This window comes from Pseudozyma flocculosa, assembly GCF_000417875.1.
Source record: "Pseudozyma flocculosa PF-1 unplaced genomic scaffold scaffold00015, whole genome shotgun sequence".
Classification (NCBI taxonomy): domain Eukaryota; kingdom Fungi; phylum Basidiomycota; class Ustilaginomycetes; order Ustilaginales; family Ustilaginaceae; genus Pseudozyma; species Pseudozyma flocculosa.
In genome coordinates, this window is record NW_006920883.1 from 4,719 (window position 1) to 12,195 (window position 7,477).

Genomic DNA, 7,477 nt, shown 5'->3' on the forward strand with positions numbered 1-7,477 from the left:
GCCGCTGCTGGCTGGGGTCGGCGGCGTTCCGTGCGAGTGCACTGCGGCGTCGTTCGGGTAGCGATCCGATGCCACCCCTTCTGGTGGGCCGACGACGCACGCACGCACGCACGCACGTACGCGGCCAGCCCCGTCTGCAGCCGCGAGATCGACGAGCAACGCCTGACAACGCAGCGTTCCCAGCCTGCCTAGCCTAGCAGGCAGGCTTGCTCTCAGCGGCCTTGCTTCTGGCCGTAGGCTGGGTCGTATGTCTGGCTGTCTACCTGCTCTGATGCTCGCTGTTTGCTGCTGTTTGCTGCCCGATCAAGCGCAGATCGAAACGGGCGATCGTCTCTGCCTGGCAGGCCAACGAGAGCGCTCACGATACGGCCAGGCTGAGCTGAGGGACGTGGGCGGGGGCAAGCCCAGCAGGCCAGGCCATCGGCAGGCCCGGCGGGGGGTCGAGCACAGCCTCGTCGGTCGTTTGGGCTGGACCTGCTTGGCCGGCCCTAGCCCAGCCTGCTTCTCATCAGCCTGCGAGCGAGCCGGCCGGCCAGGCCAGCCGTGCGCCCGCCTCCGCCGCAGGAACGCGGTGCCATCTCCATCGTTCGCTCGCTCGCTCGCCGGCTCTCTCTCAGCCTGGCTGGCGGAGGCTTTCTCCTCTCCCTCGTGGCGGCACCGCGGCATCAGACGGTCGAAGGGGACGACATGAGGCAGCAAGCAAGCAAGGCGGCGTGACGGGCACCGGCTGGTACAGTACCCTCTCACGCAGGATGGCGTCGAGCTGTGTGGGAGGCAAGCAGGCAGGCCTGCCCCGGCAAACTCGCTGGTCGCCAACCGGCAGACACGCGACGAGGCAGGGGAAACTAGACGACGCCGGCGGACAGCAGAAGGCAGGCCGGAGCGAGTGGCCAGGCAGGCGAAGTCAGGCCAGGTCGAATAGGCAGGGCCAACGGCGGCGCAGGCTTCCCGGCGACTCACCCGCAAAGAACGCCAGCAAGCAAGGCCAGGCCAGGCCAGCCTGGGGTGCGCCGTGTGTGAGGGCGAGCGAGGTGATGAAGGCGAGGTAGGCCAGGATGAGATCACACAGCAGCGCTACAGCAGCGCAGGCTTGCCTGACTGCCCGCCTGCCTGACTGCCTGCCTGCCTGCCTGCTTGCCTTGCTTGCTTGCTTCTGTCTTCCACCGGCCATGCCCTCGTCAGACGGAACAGACCCATGGCTGCGCGCGAGAGTTCCGCACGCCGAGCGAGGTCTTCCACAGGCCAGCGGGCAACCCTGGGCTGACGTTTGGTTGTGGGTTTTCAAATTTCAGGGCGCACGGGCAGGGCCGAACCTGCCTTAGCTTGCCTCGCCTTAGCTTGGCTGTTGGCTGGCTGGCCATTTCAATCGACGAGCGAGCGTCTGCGGGTCCGTCGAAAAAACTCGAATTGGGCCCAGCCAGGGCAGTTTGAAGTGCGTGGATTCAAGATTGGGTTGGGTTGGGGGGGGCTGCGCGGGGATTTCAAAAAGAGCGGGCGCTGGGTTTCCAGTTCAGTTTTTGTGGTGCGAGGCGGGCAGGCTCGACGAGGGAGAGAGAGAGGAGAGAGGGCCCGCCCAGCCGCGGCGCCTGGTGGTCGGTCAGACCCCTGTCTTGCGCTGCGGGCGGCGAGTGGGTTGGGTCCGGCTGGGCTCTCAGCTGGGCGACGGCGGTGCGGTGTGTGATGAGGGGGCGGCCAGCTCAGCCGAGACGCGGCCAGGCCAGGCTGGGGCCAGGCTACCTAGGCTAGGCTGGACTGGGCTGGGCTGGGCGAGGCAGGGGGCGCGGGCAGACGGGGCGGGCTGCGCTGCCTGCCTGCCAGCCTGCCTGCCTGCCAGCCCCCTGGTCTCTTCCTCCTGTCTGCCGGCCACGCTTGCTTGCTCGCTCGCTCACTCGACCTGTCTGGCTGCCCTGCCTCTGCCTGCCTGCCTGCCTCGCCCGCCGCCAGCACCCTCTCCACTCCGCTACCTCACACCATCCTCACATCATCTCACGCAGCTGATATCGACCAACATCTTTTTGAGCCTCCCTCCTCCTCCTCCTCCTCACCACCACCACCACCTCCACTGTCCTCGTCCCACAGGTACCCCGCCACCGTACCCTTCTCGCCCAGATCGACGCTTCAGACTCGCCAGCACCACCCAGCGACCCAGCCCATCGCAGCCACGCCCTTACGTCCACCGAGGCAACCCCCTCCATCGCTCGCCGCATCCCGCCCTCTCTCGCCGCCGTCTTCTCTTTCGGCAGCGGCACACCCCGGCTCGACGACCAAAGGCACTCAGCCCGAGCTTGTTCACCCACGACCTCGCAGTCCATCGCACCTCCGCACCCAGCTCGGTCCTTTTCCCGTTTCGTCCGGCTCCAAACCCGCTCCCTTAGCCTCCCCGCATCCCTACATTTAGGTGAGTGCAACTTCTAGGATCTAGAGATGGGCATCTCGACAGCACCGGTTGCGGTCGCAAGGCTGCCGGCCTGGCCAGGCCAGATCGCGATGGTCAATCCAGGCCCGGCCCGGTGGCACAATTCGCTGGCGCTGACCCCGGCCAACCTCGACTGACACTTCCTGTCGCCGTCCACCCTTGCCACCTCGCGATCAGATCAGCATGTCTGAGCTCCGCCGCAAGCTTGTCATCGTCGGTGACGGTGCCTGCGGTAAGACCTGTCTCCTTATCGTCTTCAGCAAGGTGAGTGGCTGCTATTCGTGGCCCGACCTCCCCTGTGCCTCTGCCTTACTGTCGTGCGGGATCAGCGCTTGATGGGTACCGCGCTGCTGTCGTTCGCCGCTCTCGGCATCGCCCTCGGCATCGCCCGGATCTGGGCGGCTTTGCTTGCCAGGTGTCTGTCGCGGCGGAGCGACACCTCGCGTGCATTTGGCATACAACCCGGAGTCTGCATCAACCCTCCTGGTTGCGGCTCCTCTCTATCGCCTGCCAGCGTCCTGGCCTCATGCTTCGCTCGGCCTGGACAGGGGACTACGACGTGGTGCCAGCTATTACTCTGCTAGCGATCGGGCATCATTGAAGCTGACGCCCTCGCCGCCCTCCCCACCCTGCTCTGCCTGACACCCTGCCCCCACTTTTCGCCTTCCGCTTTCCGCCTTTCGCCGTGACAGGGTACCTTCCCCGAGGTGAGTCCGCGAGCAAGCCCTCGACGACCCTGCCCCGCCCTGCTCTCGTGTGTCCCGTGCCGACTGCTGACGCCCCGGGCTCGCCGCTCGATCTCGTCTCTGCGACTATGCTCGCCACTCCGCCTTGCTTCACGTTTTCTCAGGTCTACGTCCCCACCGTCTTTGAGAACTACGTCGCCGACGTCGAGGTCGACGGCCGCCACGTTGAGCTGGCGCTCTGGGATACCGCCGGCCAGGAGGACTACGACCGACTGCGACCGCTGTCGTACCCGGACAGCCACGTCATCCTCATCTGCTTTGCCGTCGACTCGCCCGACTCGCTGGACAACGTGCAGGAGAAGTGGATCTCGGAGGTGCTGCACTTCTGCCAAAATCTGCCCATCATCCTGGTGGGCTGCAAGAAGGACCTCCGACGCGACCCCAAGATTATCGAGGAGCTGAGGAAGACGAGCCAGCGGCCCGTCAGCCCCGAGGAGGGCATGGCGGTGGCGCAAAAGATTGGCGCGGTGCGCTACCTCGAGTGCAGCGCCAAGACGGGCGAGGGCGTTCGGGAAGTGTTTGAGCACGCCACCCGCGCGGCATTGGTCCAGAGGAGCAGGGGCTCCAAGAGGAAGGGCTGCACCGTCCTCTAAATCGCGACGAGGCGGACGGCGGCCTCGCTCCGCCACGCGGCATTCGTACAAGGCGGGCGCACCCAACGACGGCGGAGGCGTCGGTCGACTCGACGCTCACGCCCTTGACGAGACGAGCCGCATCAGCCCAGCTGCGGCCCTCGGTGAACACCAGCGTCGATCCGGCGACGATCAAGGAAGAAGCCCCGGCGACGACGGCGCGCGCGAGCCCAGACCTAGGATTGCCGTGGAGTCGCTCCTCGTGAGAGTGGCCGCCACCTGGCGGCAGACGTGCTACCCACACGAGACCTTGGAGACGATGCCGCCGGCGTGCAAGGTCGAAGAGCCGATGGACCGTCGGACAATTTTGGCCGTTGCAGCACAATGGCGTGATTCCCCCGAGCCCCAGTCGCCCCGGCGCATCACCTCGGCCGCCGATCCAGCGTCTCTCATTCCTCCCAAGTCTAGTCATCGTCCTCGTCCCCGTCCCTTTTCCTCCCTCGTCGTTTCCCCCCCTTTTTTCCCTGTGACGATGGTTCATGTTGTCGATATCCCCCTCCTCAGTCTCCTGATCTGAAGCCGCATTCCATTGACGACGACGACGACGACGAGAGCGTAAGCGGGCGAGGACGACGACATCCGTTGCATTGCTGATAGTGGTGAGGTTGGTGCGTCAAGGACGGCAACGGGCCGGCGGGGTCAATCAAGGCCGAGAGTGGGCGCGTGGTCCAGCGGAGAGGATGCAGCTGGGGATGGCCCACACCCAGCCGATTCGAGTTGGTCAGAGGGGCGTGGCACTCTGGTGACTGTGAGCCAGGATGGCCCGGACCCGCCCGATGCGGCGCGGAGCCCAGAGGCGAGGCGAGGCGAGGCGAGGGTGTCAAGGTCAGTGGGCCGGCGGCCATTGGGCTCCGGGGGCCCAACTGGGCAGCTGAGACCGGGTCGAGGTCGCCCTCGCGCTAGGCTGTCCTTTGGGGATTTGACGACCCACCTTCTGGAGACCATGCTTCCGACGACTTCCTTGCTTGCTCGCTTGCTCGCCTACCTGCCCGCCTAAGTTACCTGCCTGATCGCCTGCCTGCCTTGATTCGGCCGCCCTCGTTTGCCACCTCTTCTTCCCCCACTCGACGCAGTCTGCATCCGAAGCCAGGCCCAAGGTCAAAGCAAAGCAAAGCAAAGCCAAGCAAGGATGATGGCCTGCAAGCGTGCAACGTACGACGCGAGCTGGTCCGAACCCCCACCGCACCCCACCCACCTACCGCGCTGCGCTGCTTCCAGCCGGGATGAGATGGAGCGAGGCTGGACCTCAGCGATGCAGGGCGGGGCGTAGATCCCGACGTGCCCTCCTCTTCTCAGCGGGCTTGGATTCCGGAGGTATAAAAGACGACGACGGTCCCAGACGCACACGCCTTGTTCCTTCCTCGGCCGCCATCTACCCCCTTTGCCGTCCACCTACTACTGCTTCTAAACCCCATCCATCCCGATCCCGTCCTCGATAGTATCTGCGCCATGAAGCTCGTCTCGCTCCTCGTCCTCCTGCCCCTACTCGCAGGCAGCGTGAGCGGTAGCACGCGTCTGGAGCGTTCGGTTCGATCCACGCCTCCCTCGTCGTCGTCGGCCGCCGCCAGACCGTCGAGCGGGGGGGACGCAGCGGCGCTCCTGACGGCGGCGCGCAACAAGCTCGAGGAGACCGAAGACGCCCTACTCCACAGCCTCATTGCGCGCGGCAAGCTGGCCGGCGTGCACGGCGGCAGCGGCGTGTCGGACTGGCACGGGTGCGCCGACGTCTTCAAGTCGCTGCCCGCCATGCCGCGCGACAATACCACGTTGCCGCACCAATGGAAGGGACACGCCAACCAGCCGGACTTTCTCCTCGCCCACGTCCCATCCTCGACCGCCACCACCGCCGACGACGACGCCGGTGGTGCCTCGTCGTCATCGACGATCGATCGATTCTTCTACGCCAACATCGCAGGTGCCCTCTCGGGGTCGCCCACGACTGCGGCGGGTGCGGCGGCGAAGGCAGGAGGGGCAGTGGCAGAGGCAGGAGCAGGGGCGACGCGCGCCGAGATGCTGGCGTCGTCGTTGAGCCTGCAGCTCATCTCGGACCGTATCCACATCGGCGAGGACGTGGCGCGCGCCAAGTTGGCCCAGGACCGGCAGACGCTCTGCCCGCTCATCGCCGCTCGGGACAGCCAGGGCCTGGTGAAAGCCGTGACGAATACGACGCAGGAGCAGGCCGTCCTCGATCGTGTGCTGCGCAAGGTCTCTATCTGGTCCGCCCGTCCCGCCCCCGCCCCCGCCCCCGCCGCCGGCGCTGGTACTGCCAATACCGCTCCTGCCACCACCAGCACTACCTCCGCCGCCACCTCGGACCCTGACGCGGCCCGGATCGAGACGTTTGCAAACAACGTACAGCAATTGTTCAAGCAGTGAGTCGTCGGCGCGCCGAGTCGTTGCGCCCTGGTGCGATGCGGTGCGGTGCGGTGCGGGAAAGACGGACTCACATTTGAATGGGACCCCCTCGCCCCCCCATCGCTCCATGGGGAGACAACAGGTTCCTGATCCCGCTCACGACGCAGCTCGAAGTCGTCTACCTCCTCAGCATCAAGTGCGACTAGTCCGTTCCGCCCCTGCCCTAGCACCAGCATGCCGCTAGCCGGCTATCCTCACCACGCCCTCTACGTCGAGCAAGGCGCGCGCGTCGGGGAAAATCATACCGAGAAATCGAGGGGAAATAGAGGGGGCTGGTTTGCCACGACGAGCCACCTGCTCGGATTCAGCGAGATGCTTGTTCCTCTTTCGCATCGCTCCGAGGCATCCGAATGACCAGATCAGACCAGACCAGTTCAGACCAGACCAGTTCAGACCAGATCAGACCAGACCAGACCAGGTCAGGCCAGGTCAGACTGTCAAAGAGCAGCAAGGTAGCAGAGTCACGTCTCCCCCTCCCCATCCCATGCCCACGCTTCTACCCCATTCTACAGTAGATGCCTTGTACAGCTCACGTGCGAAAACACATCCGCGTCCTAAACCCACCGACCGACCTTTGATCCCCCTGCGTCCCAAGGAAGAGGGGAGAAGAAGAGTCAGACTATGAGTCTAGCCCGTCAAGGCCAGGCCGGCCCGGTCCGGATTGGCTCGAACGACAGACGACCACAGGTTGTCCCCTCGTCTCGTCTCGTCTCGTCCTGAGCTGACCTGAGCTGGTCTGAGCTGGTGTCGCGACCCAGTTTGGGCCATGCGCTGCTCAACGACGAACGACGACGAAACCACCATGGTCACGGATCACCTGGCAGCCGTCGAGACCCGTTCAGCTATCCACATGACCGACGCACCGACGCACCGACGCACCGACGCACCGACGCACCGACGCACCGACGAAAAGGGACGACCAACGCAACGTAGATGATTGATTGGGATGACGGACTGGGGGTGTCGTAAGAGTACAGGCTTGTGTATAATACCCCTTTGCGACCATGCGACCGTGCGAGCGAGCGAGCGAGCAACGAATAGAGACCGAGAGAGACCGAGAGAGAGAGAGAAGAGAGAGAGAGAGAGAGAGAGAGAGAGAGAGAGAGAGAGAGAGAGAGAGAGAGAGAGAGAGAGAGAGAGAGAGAGAGAGAGAGAGAGAGAGAGAGAGGAGGAGAGAGAGAGAGAGAGAGAGAGAGAGAGAGAGAGAGAGAGAGAGAGAGAGAGACGAGAGAGAGTGACGTGTAGGTAGTACGGTACGTAGTGTGTGT

At 64.9% G+C, this 7,477-nt stretch overlaps 2 protein-coding genes across 2 annotated transcripts; both read left to right on the forward strand.

Annotated features, from left to right (window-relative positions):
• Positions 1-2,599: 2,599 nt before the first annotated feature.
• PFL1_04510 (uncharacterized protein) lies at positions 2,600-3,755 on the forward strand (the record flags this gene model as incomplete). Its single annotated transcript, XM_007882036.1, has 3 exons — positions 2,600-2,680; positions 3,109-3,123; positions 3,267-3,755. 3 exons carry the CDS (start codon positions 2,600-2,602, stop codon positions 3,753-3,755), a joined length of 585 nt encoding a protein of 194 aa, XP_007880227.1.
• A 1,488-nt stretch (positions 3,756-5,243) lies between these two features.
• On the forward strand, positions 5,244-6,355 carry PFL1_04511 (uncharacterized protein; the record flags this gene model as incomplete). Its single annotated transcript, XM_007882037.1, has 2 exons — positions 5,244-6,166; positions 6,292-6,355. 2 exons carry the CDS (start codon positions 5,244-5,246, stop codon positions 6,353-6,355), a joined length of 987 nt encoding a protein of 328 aa, XP_007880228.1.
• Between the last annotated feature and the right edge of the window lie 1,122 nt (positions 6,356-7,477).